General features: G+C 36.2%; 1 protein-coding gene and 1 pseudogene across 4 annotated transcripts; one reads left to right on the forward strand and one right to left on the reverse strand.

Moving 5' to 3' along the window:
• On the forward strand, positions 1,337-12,725 carry LOC18587948 (protein EMBRYONIC FLOWER 1). 4 transcript variants are annotated; one of them, XM_018128031.1, is made up of 9 exons: positions 1,337-1,640; positions 2,362-2,448; positions 2,630-2,692; positions 6,254-6,425; positions 7,124-7,545; positions 7,628-7,741; positions 7,856-9,303; positions 10,267-12,014; positions 12,137-12,725. In XM_018128031.1, the coding sequence occupies exons 3-8, from the start codon at positions 2,665-2,667 to the stop codon at positions 11,989-11,991; spliced, it is 3,909 nt and encodes a 1,302-aa protein (XP_017983520.1). In that variant the 5' UTR covers positions 1,337-1,640; positions 2,362-2,448; positions 2,630-2,664; the 3' UTR covers positions 11,992-12,014; positions 12,137-12,725. The 4 variants fall into 4 exon arrangements, with proteins under 4 accessions (XP_017983520.1, XP_017983522.1, XP_017983521.1 ...); XM_018128033.1 differs by having other exon boundaries at positions 12,140-12,725; XM_018128032.1 differs by lacking the exon at positions 2,362-2,448.
• On the reverse strand, positions 15,383-17,861 carry LOC18587949 (annotated as a pseudogene).

An 18,199-nucleotide genomic window follows, 5' to 3' on the forward strand; every position in this document is an offset into this window, starting at 1 on the left:
TAATAAACTTGAAAGAAATTATAAATTTTCGTTATTTTTAAGAGATTGATACATGTGTTTGTTTGATTGTGTCCGATCCTCTCGACGACAATTATGACTATATATTGTCGTAATGTATCATTGATCGACTTAATAAAAGACTTTATTTATTTTGAATGGTTGCGAGCTTTTATTAATATATGAAATAAAAAATATTATATATATATATATATATATATATATATATATATATATTATAACTCAAATTTGCTACCATTGGGAGGACCACAAAGACTTAAACAACTACTCCACAACATATTATATTAATTAAGATTGACAGCAACACTGGTGGTCGAACGAAGCTATAATGGTATTCTCATTTGCAAGAATCGTTTTCATAATTTCCTCTTTCAATATTCACCTGTTCTCTCCTCAATCCGCCATTGGCAAACGTCATTTGCTTGTATATGCAATTGGTTAATTATTTTAAAGACCTCACCTACCATGACAACACCCCCTTGGGAGAATAATGAAAATGAAATAAATGTACACAAGATAATGTCAAAAGAAAACAATAATGGAGGAAATTAAAAAATTCAAGAAATTTAATGATTATGGTATCACATGGTAATGTAACCAATGATTAAGTTAATGGGGGTGCAAGGATTTGTTGATCCCATAACATAAAAATGTTAATTTAATCACCCAACCTTATAGAAGTTAACATTTTTATCGAATTACTAAATATTTGATATACTTTTTCTCAAGTCATGTGCTTGTATGATTTAATTTCTTTTATACAAACCTAGATAAAATGATTTAGTTTAGTAAGAATGATCTCTGCTTAAATTTTGTTGAACTATATTTATATTTGTATTCATCATTAACTCGGATTTACAAAGATATCGATTAAGTATTTAATCTTTTGATTATAAATAAAAAACTGAAACGGACATGACTCATCGTATCTCAACATATCAATATAAAAATCTCATTTAAACATTTAATTTAATTAATAGTAATATAGTTATCATTTTAATGAAAATTTAAACATTTAATTTGCTACCCATCCTATAAAAAAAAAGGAACTAATTTAGTATTTTCAAACAAATTAATGCCCAAAGTGCATATTTATCTTCCAAGATTGAATCCCAAGATTAAATCCAGACAAAAGAAGATGAACTATATATAGATAAACCCTATCCATGTATACATCATACGTGGGACATAGTCTCAGGAATCTTACTGGCCCAGGATCTTCATCATTACATCCTGAAATCTTAAAGTGCAAAGTCCTGGTTTGGTTTTTATTTAAAGGAAAAGATATTATTAATATAAATATTTTTAACCACAAAAAAGAAAGAAAAATACAAACAAATCTTGGGGTACTTGTGTTTTTGGAGCGATGAATTCTTATCTACGCTCAATCACTAGAGGCTAGCTGGAGCCGAAATCACGCTGCATGCAACCACAAATGTCCGGCATGCATGTCAATGGTAGACCTCTGTGGTGATAGTTTGGACAAGGAAGGGAAGTGATTAAAATCTGCTGAATCAATCTAGCAGCTGTCTGATCACAATCAAATCGTTTCCCCCCCATAGCAGGCTTTCTTTGTATATGCAACAGTGTAGCCATGTGATCATCAACTACCTTCTTGTTCGGTAAAATCTATGCCCAGTATTTTTTTTTTCTTTGCCTAAACCCCTTGTTTAGGGCAACTGTTCTTCTTTCCCATATAATTATATTTAATTTTGGAATCTTTCTTGCTCTATGTTCTGATTAATTTTTGGGGATAAGTAAAGCCAGTTTATGCCACCTTTTGTGTGAGTATTTAATTAATTTTTGAGATAAGTAAAGTTTTGTTTTCAATATTTTAATTATGATCATAAAAAGTATACGAGCATTTAATTTAATGATTAGTGTATAATTTATGATTCGAAAAATAAAATTGAAATTCTAATTATGATCATAACAAGGGTTAAGGATTATTTATTTATATGACAATCAATCACTACTGATTATAATTAACCTAAAAAGGAAACTTAGCAGAAAGAAACCTGCCAAAGAAAATATCCATGAATGGGATGCATATGTACTAATATATAGTAATACAAGCATGGACGCATGCATGAATAAAAGAAGACAAACTTACGGAGACTTGTCAAAAAGCTATGGGAAACTCGGGTTCTAGCCAAATTAAAAGTACAATAAGGAGATATTATAAGCCACAGCACATTAGGCATAACGAGACGAAAAGTATATACAAGAGATCTGGTAGGGAAATGAGTAGATTCATCTGAATATGTAGTACCCAGCCATGTATATGTACTTGGGTTTTTGAAGAACTGTTTCAACTTTGAACTGGCTTTGTTTTTATGTCAGAGAAACAAACTCAAAAAGCTTTTTTGGGTTTTTGCCCCAAAGGTTTTCAGATAAATAATGCTCCTGAACCATTTCCAGCATAAAGAGGTTCATGATTGATGACATACCCCTTTCCCTTTATGTATTAGCTGGCTGACGAGTCTTCTGTTAGCTGGCTCTTACCCAGATTATACATATAGCAAAACCACTCCATGTTCTGCAAATTGAAGTAAATAAAGAACAACAGATCAACTAGGAAAAAATCAAAAACAGCAATTTTTTTCTGCAGGTTTTGGTGGCAAAAGGCAAAGGAGGGGAAGGTTTATGGCATTTACAACATTGATTCAACAAGGTTGGTCAAATAGTTTATGCCTTCTTTACCCAAAATCTCAGGTGAGATATTTCTGAGAAACTATCTGAGCCAGAAAATCAGAGATATCCCAGACAAATTGAGTGAAATACTGCTGCTTGATTAATTGGCCCCAAATATCTAACTGCTATACGCTACATCAAATGGGTTAATTTACCCTCATTTGAGCTTTGTACGTATAATATTCCAGGTCATTTTTAAAGTTTTCACACAACTTTAATGTTTGTGCGGTAACTGCAGCCATGAGCCGTTTGAGAAGTTTCAGGAAAACAGGCAGCTTGGGGAACTTAGGTCATCTAAAAGAAAACACTTCTCTTGGAAACAGATATATTTTTTTTGTTCCTTTTTTTTTTTAATTGGATGTGTGTTGGGTCTGTGCCTATGATGACAGAACATTATAAGGAGGGCCCTCTCCACAAGAAGGATGATGTATCCCTTTCAGCCATTTAGACCCAACAAATCCTCAAGATCTATGACATATTTTTGCCAAATTCAACACAAATATCAATGGGTTCACAGACCCTGGATCCAGAGCCAGAAACTGAAACCAAAAAAGAAAAAAAAAAACCCAAGCTCCTATGAAGAAATGGTACTGTTCTGGATCCACCTTAGCCACACCATCCATGCCACTTAATTCTTCTTCCATTATTTTGTCTTAATTCCTAGTACACAATTATAAAAAGAGTCCGTATTACATATAATTACTACAATAAATTAAAGTTGGCAAAACCCATGTCTAGAACCATTCATTACTAGTCGAAAACAATTGATGCCGGCCCTGATATTTTTTCTTTGTTCTTTCGACCCTGAAAGTGAGTTGTAGTCATTTTTTGCTGTTGGAAGTAGGAAACATATGGCTGACATGATTTTGTCGATCCAAGTCATGCATGGCTTCTTTTTTGCAGCCTAATTACTCTTTTTAGTTGGGAACATGTGCTAACAGTACCACACACGATTGAACTAACTATACCATAACTCCACATATATCTTCCAAATATTGAGATTTTAAATGAAAATTTTGTTAAAAGGGAATTTGATCATAAAAATTTATTGATAACGAAAATTAAAACATAATTAAAATCTTCGTAATGAAAATCAATCGTAATTCGATAAATCAATTGTCATGCACTTAATTAGAATGGGGAGGATATCATGCATATTTGGACATAAATGGATTTCATGATCTCTTTTTAAATTGAAAACCCTGAATTCAATTTTATACTTAATCCATAAGTAAAGGATCCCAACTTTTTTTTACCTCACCCAACACCTAATAATTATTTAACAAAAGTCATCTTCTGTTTCACTTACATTTCATAGGGTGTTTTTCTTTTTCTTTTCCTTTTTGTTTTTCTTCACTACCTTAAACCCCAACCTACTCAATAGGATAAAACTTCTTCCCCTTGTTCTATTTTTATGACTTGATTTAAGTTTTCCCTATTCTACAAGTAAAGAATCTGTCATTTGGTATTGAAACATTATCTGCTTATATGTATAGATAATGAAAGAATTTATTATGAGGAGATTGTAATTTAGTTTTAAAGCATACAATGTAGGTGAAAGGTGGGGTGACATTCAAGGGTGGAATAAAAGCAAAAGAGTGCCCTCAAACGATAAATATAAAGAAAAATAAAAAGAAGAAGTGATATTTCCATAATTGGAAGCCCCCAATTCCCAACAGTAAGTAATTCACACCCTCACCCTCCCCCTCCCACCTCAATTCACCAACTAGTTTACTAGGCCAGGGTTAGGGTTAGATATTTATTGAAGAAAATGGGCTAGAGCTAGGGTTACACATTACATTTATATATTACATTTCTCAGAGGAAAAAAATCAAAATGTTAGCTTTAGGGTTTCATGTCAAACTAACTCCACGCGCTACCTTGGAGAGTTCATCATACGCTCCAATGGAAGGTTGTTAACGTGCAAAGGCATCTGTGAGACCGCATGATACGACAATGACTAATAAAATTTGATGCGGGGGTGGGGGAACAGGAGCGTGAATACAACGCGTGGGAATAGTGCTCTTCCACTGTTCGCTCTAGGGTTTTCCTTTAAGACACAACACCCATAATGGATTGTGATAAGAACCGCACCATCCTTCCACGTGGGCAAAAACCATTGGTACTTGTCCCCCCACATCGGTTTTCTCTCTCTTGACTTTCTTCTCTTACTCTCTCTCTACACATGGATGCATGGTTGAGTGTTCATGACATGGCATGGCCATGTCCTTTCTTCCTCATTTCTATTTTAAAATATATTTTTTCTTTTTTAACAGAGGATTTTAATACAACAACAAAGACCCTTCTTTCAAGGACAAAAGATAAAAACTCTTTTGCTGTCTACTTCTTTCTCTCTCTCTCTCTAAAAGAATCGAAAAACCTCTCCTTGTTAAGCTAGGGTTTCTTCAAACTTCGCACTCAAATTCTAAGCAACAAGCTGCAGATCTCTTCAAAAAGATTGTATATTTTCCTTGGTCGTTCAATGTTCTTTGTTTTGATACCATTTTCTCTACTGGCCGTGAAGAATCGAGGCTGGGTTGGTTTTAGATTGTCTTAGAAGATAGCTACGTGAAATACAGGTATGTTTTTTTCTAATCTAATTACAATTTAAAGCTCTGGGTTTTTTTCGTTGGTTTTAAATTGGTTTTGTTTTGATTAATATCAGTTTAAACTCAGCTGGAGCTTGTTTGTTTCAGTTATTTGGGGTTAGTTTACTGTGTTTAGTACGTTAAGTTTAGTCTTTTGTTAACATTTTGGCATCTGGGTTTTGCTTTTTGAGGTAATCTCTTCGCTTTTGTGGATATTTTGTGTTGCTTTTGATGGGTTTTCTGGTGTTAGCAATGGTTTTCACTGGTCACTGGTTTGTGAATTGGAAATGACGAAACCCTAGAAAAAATTACATTTTATGGATTGATGTGGATTATCTTACCATCCAACTCGAAGGTTTGGAGGGGAGTTTTAAGGTGGATTATTTCTTTGGTATAGGGGAGATTAACAAAACTATTCTGCTCGTCGCGAACTTTCTTAGTTCTTATTATCTGATAAAACCCTAACATGTTGTTTATCTTATCTGTGTTATTTCATGATTTACTTTGTATCATAAATGGATGGGTTTTGCTATGTAAGTTATTAAGATTTTATTAAAACATTAATGCAGTAACTACAAACATCTTTATGTTTGTTTTCAGTGGAATTAGGGTTTCCAATTTTGTTCCTTTTCAATAGTATTTACTTGTCTACTGCTATAGGTTATTATTTTATGTAATAAATCACCATATATAAGGGCTTTCCAGCTTCTCATCTGTTTTGTGTATCCGTTTTACTATGACTATGTTGTTTTTCTTATGAATTTCCTAGGAATTATGAATAACCCTAACATGGTTTTTTGGTGCTGTGCTTTAAGTTCTTGTGATCTACTTGATGTCTTAGGGCTTCATGCATATCGATCACATAGCATATGGACATATTTACAATGTTACTACATGTTATTATTCTATGCACATAGGGTGTCTTACTTTTGCACATTGGTGGTGTTAATTAGTTACTCATAACATGGAGAGAACTGTTGCGGTTGAGGACATTCATCAGAGCAGCAGTTCTAATATTGTTGCCAAGTCTGTGGAATCACCGATAAAGATTGACTCGATATCTATAGATCTCATTAATGCTAATGATGACATTGATACTGGGAAGTGTGAGCATTTTTCTATTCGGTAAGCCATGATCCTTATTATTCCATCTTCTAAATTTTTTTGAACTATCTTATCCTTTCTACGTTGCCATTGTGTTTGAAAATAAGTGTCTGGTATGGTGTCTGTTTGAGTGATGGAGCTATATGAACTATGTATTTGCGAGAGATGTCTTTCTTCAGCAGAAACTTTGATAAATGAGGGTACTGCATGCATATTGGGTCACTCCCTTTTTATAAACAAATGACTTCTAAATTATTAAAATGAATTAACTTCTTTTTCCGTTGTTTATGCTTCCACACAAACTTCATCACTTGCTTGTTTGTGTGTGTACATGAGTTTTTCTTTTTCCCATTTTTATGGATACTATAATTTTGAGAATATAGGACCAGAATGTTTTGGAGCTCCTTTTTATTTAACTAGTAGCATCAGCTGAAGTATTTTATTCTTTATTAGCATAAGATCGAATGAATATGGGACTAACATAGTGGCAGATAGGACCATATCTCCAAAAAGTAGGAGAGGATACTAAATTGCTATTTTATGAAATGGCATTTAAAGAGATGCAAGTTAGATATTGAGGGGAATTTATTGCAAGATTTGATATGTATCAATGGCTTATAAGATAGCTCTCTGTGCACTAATTCTCTGACTTGCTATGTAGTACAATAATGTTCATGTTGGAAAGCCTTCTTCATAAGTTCTCTTTGTTTTAAATGCAGTGGATATGCATCTGAGATGCGTAAAAAAGACTGGAAGAAATGTTGGCCATTTGCTTTAGATGGTGGTCAGAAAATATCTGAAGAACAAAACTGTAAGCTTCCTCCTTTACTTGTTCCGAAGTTCAGATGGTGGTGTTGCCAAAGCTGTCTGCAGGAAATTGGGGCTGAAGGAAGTGTAAATGAAGAAGGAGCTGTTGCTAAAAATAGTAGCGAATTGAAGTCCTTTGGTATTTGTCCCCATGTGTCATCCCATGGTGATGCTGCAATGTGGTTATCAGATTTGCAGCAGGCTGCAAAGATTAATGCTGAATCAAGGCAACATGATGCTAATGCTTGTGTCAATGTCAAGACCAGTGACTGTCATCCTTTATTTAGTGATAAAAGTGAAAAGAAGGCTGAAATTGCTAATTTACCAATAATTGGTATATTTCTATTCCTAGCTCAATCTACTTTGATGTGATTACCACTACATTAGAGCATTAATTTTTTTGGTGCTTTTTCCAGGGCAAACAGATGTCTTAGAAAATAACATTAATAAGGAAATCCATATTTCAAATTATGCTGGAATCGAAGTTATTGCTAGCCTTATGCAACAAACACTTCATATAGATGATAAAGGTATGTCTACTATGAATAAAAGACCAGTTAAAAAAGCTTTACAGTTTTTCTGCTTTGCAACTGAATTTAGAACTGCAGTGGTTGCAATAACAATGCTTCTGATTTCTGCAACAGTGGCTTCTATGCAACCTCAAAAGCCTGATTTAAAAGATAATGAAATTGCTGGTGTCAAGCTTCCTGATTCAAAACTGAAGTGCACGGTTAAGGATGCCGCTGAAACACATCAAACAGGAAAACATGCTTCTGTCTTTGATCAGCAGGTGGATTTAGTGAAAGTTTGTGGATCCTTTGGGATAACCAGTATGGTTAATAGGGTTCCTGCTGCTACCAAGACTCATAGAGCCGAACATCCTTCTTTGGAATTAGATGATTGTGATTATGCATCATCTGAAAGTGCCGAGGTATTGCTTGGAACTACATCTGGCAGCTTGCATCGTAGAAAAAACCGTAAGGTGCGCCTGCTGACTGAATTGTTGGGTAAAAATGGTGATGAAAAAACTGATTTCACAAGTACAGAAGATTCTCCTTCCAATGCCATTCCTGATGCATCTATTGCTGTAGACTCAATATCTGCTCCCCAAGGTCAGGTCAGTTTGCAAGGAAATGTTACAAGCAGTTTGGGTCATAGTAGGAAAAGAAAGTTGCCTCAGGATGAAGAATGGAGACCTGCAGAAATGAGCTCTCCCAATAACGGGCAGAAAAACCTTAGGACCTTCAACAGAGGCGCTGAAACTGCCAATGGAATTGCTAGTTCTGATTCTGAAGGTACAGTTAATGGAAGTGGCTCACAAACTGGTGCAAAGAGCCATTTGGTTAACCTTAAAGTTGATAGAAGTCCTATTTTAGGAAAGAAGAAAAATAAAATGACCCAGAATTTTGATGAATGTTTGTCTTTGAGTCTGTCTCGAGAAAATCTGCAGAAAGAAAGACAGAAAAAGACTGGAGATGCCAGTAAGAGCAATGCAACTGATATTGTTCTGTACAAATCAAATGCTGTATCTACAGGCAGTGGGTTGGATCCCTTCCCTGAATCTGCCCAAAAGGCAGAGAAAAAATCTAGTTTATCGAAGAAAAAGATCAAGATGCATCAAGATCATGATGGGCATGCTTCTCCGATTCCTTGGAACCATGGCATGTTCAGAGAAGGTCTGACTTCAAGGAAAGATGTCGAAATAAAACAAATTGGGTCCATTGCTGTTCCACTGAAAGTAAACCAAGATGCATCAGCTGAAGAAGGATTTCATTATTCTCTTAATAATTGCTTGCCTCCTAAAAGATATGATGGAAAATATATTGCTCCAATCAGAGATGGGCTACCATCTTTATTACCTTGGCAAGGGGGTGTTCTCAGAGAAGATGAGATTGGGAGGAAAGATCCAAAGCTGGACTATGTTGGAGACTCTAGTTTCCCATCTAAATCTGAACTAGATGCCTATCTTCGGAAGGAAATGCATGTTGACCTCAATAGTAACCGAACTATGTACAGAATTCCATTCCTGAATGAGAAGCAAAAGCACAGCTCTCATGCTGAAGTTAGGAGTTGTTCACTGATTCAGCAAATGGTATGAGCTTTTCTTTTGTTACTCCAGTTATCGAACTAGCACTCAAAAAGAAAAAAAGAATGCACAAGATTTGTGGCAGGACAAATTTTTTGATCTTTTCCCCAAATTTTGGTTTTCTGCCTCTGTAGATAAGATGTTTTTACAGTCAGTTTAGGTATACATGAATTATTCAAGTTATGATTAACGTTCAGAGTAAAATTTCTGGAACATTCAGATTAAATGGTTCTGGCTTTTGAGCCAGAAACATTCCCTTTTCCACTATCACTTATAAATCTTTAGTTTTTAATAATTGAATCAGAAGGTAAGCTGTTATATCTAACACAGTTCAGACACTATTGCCTTGATGCTGGGATTCTGTAGGACATATAAGAATCACTAAAAAAGTATATATATCTTCTTCTTCTTCTTCTTTTTCCTTTGGAGAAAACATGTTGACATAATTGAGAACTCTGCTATGACTTTCATACTTATTTCTATGGAAAAGTGAAGCCATTGTCTTTTGCTTATTCCAGCCTTGAGTGTTCCACTAGATAGTATCTGCAAAGATTAAGTATCAAATCTTTCCCTATCTTGGTTAGACGTTGGAACAACTTCTGCTTCCATAAACCAAAATATAAATTTCTCTTGGAACATTTTTAGACACTTTTGACCATTGTGGTTCTGATATAAGTTCATGCCATCTTATATCTGCAAACTTAGATACTAGCATTCTCATTCATCATTTTGAAAATGGCATATACATGTAGCATTAATTAGCATAATCAATCATGTGAATTTCATTGTTGTGAGTGGGTTAAACATTTTCCTGAAAACATAATTGACCTTTATGGCAGATGTTTCCCTCTGTTTCCTGAGTAATTAGGATTAATTCAGCTAGTCAATGCATCTTTTTTTTTTTTCCATTTTTTTATTTCTGTGAAATTAAGAGGAGATTTTTTTCCCTTTTATCTGTTCCTTTTGCAGGATTACAGTGGTACAAGAAACAACGGCAAAACAGTGGAGCTTCAGGAGCATTCAGCAGCTGCTAGGAAACAGTATGATCAACGAGCTGAAATGTCATCTGAGCAAGGAGCTTTAGATGACATCCCAATGGAAATCGTTGAACTCATGGCAAAGAATCAGTTTGAGAGGTGTCGTCCTGATACTGAAATTGATAATCAGCTATCAGAAACAACCAATAACACCAGAAATGATCAGAGGGTGGATCTTAATAAAGTGTTTGGAAATGAAAAAATGAGCCTGTTTCATGAGACCACTCAAAAACCAAAACCTCGAGTTAAAAATGGAAGAATTGGCAAAATTTTAAGAGGTGATAATGTGGGATCCAGCAGACAAAAATCAGTTGATTATTTCTCTCATATGGACCGAAACCAGTACAATATGAGCCAAATGGAACAAAGTTATTCCCCTGCAGGCTTTAGGCCTTTTCCTCTGTGTGGAGAGAAGCCATTGAATGGAATCCAATTTTCTGCCACCAATTCCAGCAGGCAAAACAGTGTTCAAAATTGCCAGTGGATTGGGAACATGGTTGGGCAGAGGTCCTCCCACGCTAGCATGCAGACATTGGGAGTTTGTAACACATGCCAGAGTGCTCCACAGCAGAATAAAGAAGTAGCTCATTTATGGCCATCTGTGATAACAAATAGCATGCCCTATCTATACGGCATCCCTCAGAAGTGTGCAAATCAGGTGGCAAATGTAGATGTGCTTTCACATTGCCCTGGCAGTCTGCATAAGGGAAATATAAATGGAAATGATGATCGGAACTTCTTAAATCTGGCTTCAAACTTTGAAAAGCATAGTAGGAAGTTTGATCCTGAAGCCCTTAGAAGGACTCATGCAGATTACCCATTTGCTTGCAAACATAATGGGATGGGGTCATTAGATCTGTATTCTAATGAAACCATACCAGCCATGCATTTACTTAGCCTTATGGATGCACGGTTAACGTCAGGTGCACCAGTTGATGTGGATGGAAACCAAAGATGCGTTAAGAAAACTTCCTTTCTTCATGGTCATCACTCTAAAGAGTTTGCAGGCCTGCCGTCTGGGGGACATAGGACCAATTCAATGAAACATCCATCGTATGATTGTAATGGTAAAAACCACCAGCCTGAGAGTTTCTGTGAATGTATGTCAGCCACTCCAACGGTCGGTCCTTCTACTTCATTCCAACATGACAGAAGGTTCAAGAAGGCAACAGATTTTACAGGTCAATTTTCACTGAAGTCTAGAGAGAAAGAGAAGAAAAAATGCTCAGACTCACAACGACAGAACAGAAACCGCCGATCACAAAAGCCCGCATCTTTAAGTAGTGGCTTGAACATAACTTGTGGATCTATTCCTGTACATAGTATGCCAAAAATGGTGCATGACACTTCAGATTTTATGATGCTTCCTGTACAGTTTCATGCAATGGAGAGTGCAACAAAACACAAACAGGAGGCTCATACTATGAGTGCCACTCTTTTCCATCCCAAAAGTGGTTCAGAGAATGAAATCTGCAGCATTAACAGAAACCCTGCTGATTTTACTGTGCCTGAAGCAGGAAACATGTACATGATTGGAGGTGAAGACCTGAAATTTGGAAGGGAAGCTCCCTCATCTGGCTTAATAAAATTGATTGGGCACAAGCGTCAGAGGAAGCTTACCGGTAGAAAAGAGCAATCACGAAATCGAACCTCGTGAAACTGTTATCGTTATATATGCTGGTAGCATCTCAGAACCTCTTTCATTATCATTATGGATTCAAATTAATCTCTTCCAAACACCCAGTTATTGCACTTCCTTTTCTTGAGTTCTTCAATCAGTGTTTGACTTGTTTAATTTTCAGCAGGCAAAATCTGAAGCACCTTCCTTGCTGCTGCAAAAAAAGAAAAGCTTAAAAGCTTTATGAAGTGTCAGACATCAAACCAGTCACACAAGTTGATTTTTCATTCTCGAACTAATATTGTTCTATTTGCGCCGGCATTTTTCCATTTCCAAGAGAACATGAAAAACATTGCTAGGTGCAAGGTAAGGCCTGTAAATATTTGCTTATGCCTCGATCCTGCACCACCACCCTTATGTACCAACTGAACTTATTCGATGTTGTATGCCAGTGTTCTGCTGGACAAGGGTTTGTAAATTCTAAATACTGCCCTTTAATACTCAGAAGGGCTTGTGTGTTAGTTAAATAATTTGGTCTATGCTCCATCCCTGAGCAGCTAGTGGGATTGGAAACAGAGAACACCAATTAATTACATATGATCTGAAGCATGAATCTGAAGAGTACCAGAGGAATATCAGTACTGTTAGTAATTATTCAGTTGTAATTTATAGCTCTAAGATTTGAAAAGAGAGAGATAGAGATGGTAACTTTGAATCCTATTGGGATACTTACCAAGTTACTGAAAGCAGAAATTTCCTTTCCTGTTGTATTAGTTTTGTTGGTTTTATTCTTTTCAGTTGTTTTTCCCTGTTGATAACTAAACTGGAGAAGTTAAACTTTCATGGACATTCAGAGGGATGTATGCTAGAGTGCATGTCTAACATGATTCTTGTTTTGATAACCAATGGACAAAAGCTTTAAGATTTAACTAGAGGCAAAATCCTGAAGATTATCAAAGTAAAAAGGGAATAATTCAAAAATGGTGGAGTATCCCTTTAGCGTGAGAAGTGGCCAATTAAAAGCCCTAAACTGGCACTCTATCATTCTTTATCATCACTTCAAACAGTGATTGAGACAAGTCTCATAATAATCTGTATCTATACACTATACAATCTACAAAAATGAGCTACAGGTCTTATCTTGGCGACACACCTGGCCTGAAGATGGGGTTAGAAATGTAAGGGGTGGATAGGACATTTCATTGGTGGATTTATATTTTACGATTATGATACCTTAACTATACCAGAATGCAGAAGCCAAAAACCAGAACTTAATCCTCAGTCTCTTGGCTTAAACTAAGCCTGCTTCATCCCTTAGTTACCATTTGAAAGTATTATGAATCAATTACTGTAACAGCATTGAATGAGGAAGATACCTTTCCCTGCCAATTGCTCTAATATGTTCTAAGTTAACCAAGTTTAGCCAGCAATTAACTAGCTAAAATAATGGTTGGGGTGAAGATTAACAAAAAAGGAGGGTACCAGTACATCTAGTTGTCCAAATGAGCTAAAAATATCAGATAAAGTTAAGTAGTATTTGAGACAACTGATATATGTCAGTATATATTCATATTCATTTTTCATGGTTCATGGACATCAAATCAGCTTATATGCCGCTATGGAGAATGACACGTACTAGTGGGGCTTTGCCTCTCCTTTTGAACTTATCATCAGATCAACTTTATCATGCGTTCCACTGTTACTATATGTATTTGATTGCCCCTTAAATATAGGCTTTGATTAAGTGGAGTAGTATGTACAAATACGTGGGGCGCAGTTGGCCAAGACATTATTGTTATCCTTACTGCCTGGCTCTCTCTCTCTCTCTCTCTCTCTATATATATATATATGTATATATATGTATGTATGTATTCTGCTGTGAAAACAACACCCAAAAAGTCGAAATGACTAATAATTCAGCTCACCCATGTCCTCATCAGGCTCATTCGTTCAACACTGCATGAAACTTTTGAGCCTTGCCTGAAGTCAAATGGGCAGGCCTATGTAACCTATACCCATAGCTACAAAGCAGAAATAACTCCTTCGCAGCCACGTCATGAACCCTATCTACGCCATCACTTTTCCTTTTCTGGAGCAGATTTCATCAGCCATTAAGGTCGCAAAGCAAAATGTTGAAAAAACTCATACTGTAGTTGTACATACTACTACTCCATAGCTTGAGGTTTCCTGAGGATCATCACGCGCGCGCCTCTTTCATGCAAAATTCCCACTGAATTGCCACTAGTCTAGCCTTCTGCCCTTGTAGCTGTAAATGCATACAATATCAATATATATGTATATATACATATATGATTACGTCACTAGTCAGCAGCTCAGTGCTTCATGAACGCTGGCCTAGCTAGCTAGGTTTAAAAGGCATATCGCTGGTGAGTCAGGTCGCGAAAAAGTAAGCTGGAGGAAGTTGTTGAAGAATGCAGGGACGACAGAGCTAGCTCTTGTTGCTGTAAGGAATGACCCTTTGATTGGAGTACATAAAACTGGTGGCCGTTTCTGCATGAGCTCCCTATATCTAGTCAGCTGGCTCTTGATTCTCCTGCAGATTTCCTCATAAACTGACAAATAAAACAATGAACGGCTGATGATTCCCTTTTGAAAGTGTAAAAGAACAAAGATGTGAACAGAAATTGCATGGAAATAGCAATGCAAAATGTATAGTTTTTTCTTTTAAGCCTTAATTAGGGGGATTCTAGAGTAGTAATTTTCTCCTTTGGTTAATTTATTTCTTTAATCACAAGCCTAGGAGTAGACCTAATTAAGATTTCCTTGACTATATAATTAATTAAGTTCTCACATTAATTCGTGCAGATTAATTACTTGATTATATAGTGATCAATGAGTTAATCCAATCTATCTTGCAACCCATGTTTCCAATTTATCCTAGTTTTGGCTTAATTACCTTGACCATTAGTCCTAAATTATTTTTGTTACGTATACATATATTTTTTATCCAAATCTATATATATGTTTGTTTATTTATTTAAATTGAATTTCATTATGAATCGAATTTGAATGTGGTCATTAAAAATATATTAAAGAGAAATTATAATAATTCTCATATTATGAACTTTTGTTAATATATCATCATCTCACCATACTAAATTTAAGATTGTCAAATAATATTATGATCAATTTATTATTTGAGGTCGAAAAGTGAAAATATCAAAATTATTACATTAAGCTAGGAAACAATCATAGATTAGGTAAGATTTGGAACAAATTACTTGGATACTATATATTATGGCATATTTCTGATAATTATGTGCTATAATAATTAACATCTTTGCCCAACCAACATCTTAAGAAAATTAGTGCAAATTAAGAACCGATGACCTTCAATTTAATTAAGGTTCAAAATGCTCACCGTTGTCACTTCGGAATTAGATAACACAACAGGTTTATTACATTGTTATTACAGTACCATGGAGGATGGTGAATATCTACCTACTCTTGCTTCATTGTAAACAAGACCTGTCTTGCAAAAGTACCCTTTGCTTGGACCGCAATGTCTGTCTTCGGAGCATACGCACAGCCCTTTCTAGGGCACATCCATCACTTATAACAACTTCTTTTCGGAATAATAGCTGGTCTGACCATTTGCTGGAGAACATGTTTTGTGGGTCCAATTGCTTCTTTGCTGCAAGGAACTTGTTATAGTTTGGATACTTACTTTGCACATTGAAGAATGCCAGGTTCCTATTCTTGGCCCGGTGTGGCCTAGCCCCATCCTTAAAGAATCTTGGTTTAACCTTGGAGTAGAAGCATCATCAGCACGATGACAGTCGATATCAGCAACAACGGAGTCCTTGTGGATTGACCTAGATATGGCTTTGAAGCCTTGATGTAACGTATCAGAAACCCAAAGTACATATCAACCCCACAAAAGTTTTCTGGCTTTAGATCCGTTAATCTTTGCACGTCTCGGGTGAATACAAGACTCCGTTATTCCTTGGGTCCCAAATACATTAACTATCAGCTGTGGATGAATATAAACAAGAACCAGATGTCTGCATCTCTCCTTGGCGAACGGGAACTGGGAATCCTATGAAATTCAGGCCGTTGCTCTTCAATCCATTGGCAACCAGTTTCTTGCGCCTCCACACTAGCTAGTTACTGCCAACGAACATTTTCCACTGACGTTTTTGGCACTCTCGAACGATTTTTCTGCAAAGTTTTCACATATTTAAATCTATGCATTAATATATGACTTAACTTGCAGGAGATCAGTTTCATGTGATGGTTAATTACCTGTTGCTCTGACCGATAGGGAGAACAAGATAGAACTTGGTTGGATATCAATAGAGTCATTTAATCCATCCCCAGGTGTATCCATGGAAACTGTGCTGTCATATCTATACGCAGCTGCATGTCTTGATGGATACCAAATAATGTCTGCAAATTCATATTTCTTAGCATGTTGTATGAATTCATTTTCAATGAGAGCATCGCTTGTGCCATTAGTTATATGTTATGCTCTAGAGACAATTTCACCTACTATTATTTATTCGGGCAATTATAAAGCTACTTCATTAGACAAATAGGAAAATGTATATCTAAGCTCACTCAAAAGTTTGATTGCTTTTCTTCTATGTTTCCTTTAGTTCCAAGTTCCAAGTTCTCAACAAATTTAAGGCTGACTGGAAGTTTTCCTAGAAAAGATTCCAACTAAAGTTAAGATTGCACTTGCATCTACCTGCTATGCTATAAGCCAGGAATATCCTAAACAATAATATAGCAGCAAGTCAAAGAAATAAAGAATACTACGAGAATAGACAACGACCCCAAAAGTCCCAATGAAACTTTTGCTGTATTAAGAAGTTGACCTTGAGGTCCAATTTGGATTATTTTTCCATAATCTTCTGATTCAGTAGTAGGAACAATAAGGCTAATTCCAATGACATGATCATGAATAGCTCCTGCGTTCCCCCACCATGACCTCCCATGCTCCCCGGTGCTTATCAGCCCGGCAACGTTCATCCCTTCCTATATAAGGCGCAGCCACTAGACTTAACCCAGCTTCTTCGACCTTGTCAATCAGTTCTCGTATAGCGCTACTCCAGCATCTACAGTCACAGACAAATTGGACCAGTGAATTTCGATGTTTGAATTATATTTTGCTGTAGTTATCAGCAATGAATTTCCGGACTTTGCTGTACTTAGGGTCACACGCTCCCAAGAAGGCGCAGCGGCTAGACTTAGCCCGGCTTCTTCAACTTCATCGATCCGTTCTTCTAGCACTACTCCAGCATCTACTGCAACAGCCAGCCAAACTGGCTGAGTCAATATTGATGCTCGAATCATATTTTGCTGGACGGATCGACAATGAATTTCCGGAATGTGTTGAAGGGCAGGCTAGTTTCGGAATGGAATGAGAAAATTTGCTCACTAGGTACGTTCACCTTGAGCAAAGCTAAGCAAAGCAAAGCTCTTCTTCTGTTGTTGGATGTATAACGTTTGTAACGTAGCAGTACCCTTTCGATCTCCCCATGTACCACCGTAGGCGTTGTAGAGGGTGCAGACTGTTCCGTTGCAGCGGTGGAAAGGCCTGGATAGTTTGCAGGGTTGAGCCCCACACAAGCAGTTGCCCAACACCAAATCTAACACACGGAACCTGTTTTCTGTTTCTTAGTTTCGGGTGGGCCATGTGTTCTGTTTTTGTATTTGCAGCAAAAAGTTTTTCTCCTAGCTTTTGCAGTATTGCTGCTAGATAAGCTTAGCACTTCGCTTTGAAGGTTGAGCTTTCTTCCATCTTGGGTTGCTGAATAACTTGTTTTTGGCTGAGCAACAGAGAAGTGGTATTTGAGAGGGTTGTTCACACCTTTTAGGTTAAGGAAGACGAGTGTGAGCCTCTTCGGAGGCGTTACAATGTGGTATAGAGAGCCATTTCTCATGGTACACCTAGATTTTATTAATCCACCACTTAAGTGATTCGTATTTTTAATATAATTAAATTATTTTGTTTTTAAAATTAATATATATATATATATATAGAAGATATAACATATTTCCTGAAAATTAAAGATAGCGATGGTGATAACAGCAACCAGCAAATAGCTTCAAGAGAAAGATTAGGCCAGCCTGGCTGACAGAACATAAGGCTTCTTTTGCATTTTGATTCCATATATATATATATACAACCAATCATAAGACATTATGAATATAATTTATTTTTATCGACAAGTACACATAAAATATAAATATATATATATATGTATATGCATATTTATTT

This window comes from Theobroma cacao, chromosome 9, assembly GCF_000208745.1.
Source record: "Theobroma cacao cultivar B97-61/B2 chromosome 9, Criollo_cocoa_genome_V2, whole genome shotgun sequence".
NCBI lineage: Eukaryota > Viridiplantae > Streptophyta > Magnoliopsida > Malvales > Malvaceae > Theobroma > Theobroma cacao.

Bases quoted from the DNA above. Each gene is read 5' to 3' on its own strand.
- LOC18587948 (XM_018128031.1), top strand. From the start codon at position 2,665: ATGGCATTTACAACATTGATTCAACAAG. The intron at 2,693-6,253 runs GTTGGTCAAATA...GGTGTTAATTAG, and splicing joins TACAACATTGATTCAACAAG to TTACTCATAACATGGAGAGA. The intron at 7,742-7,855 runs GTATGTCTACTA...TTTCTGCAACAG, and splicing joins ACTTCATATAGATGATAAAG to TGGCTTCTATGCAACCTCAA.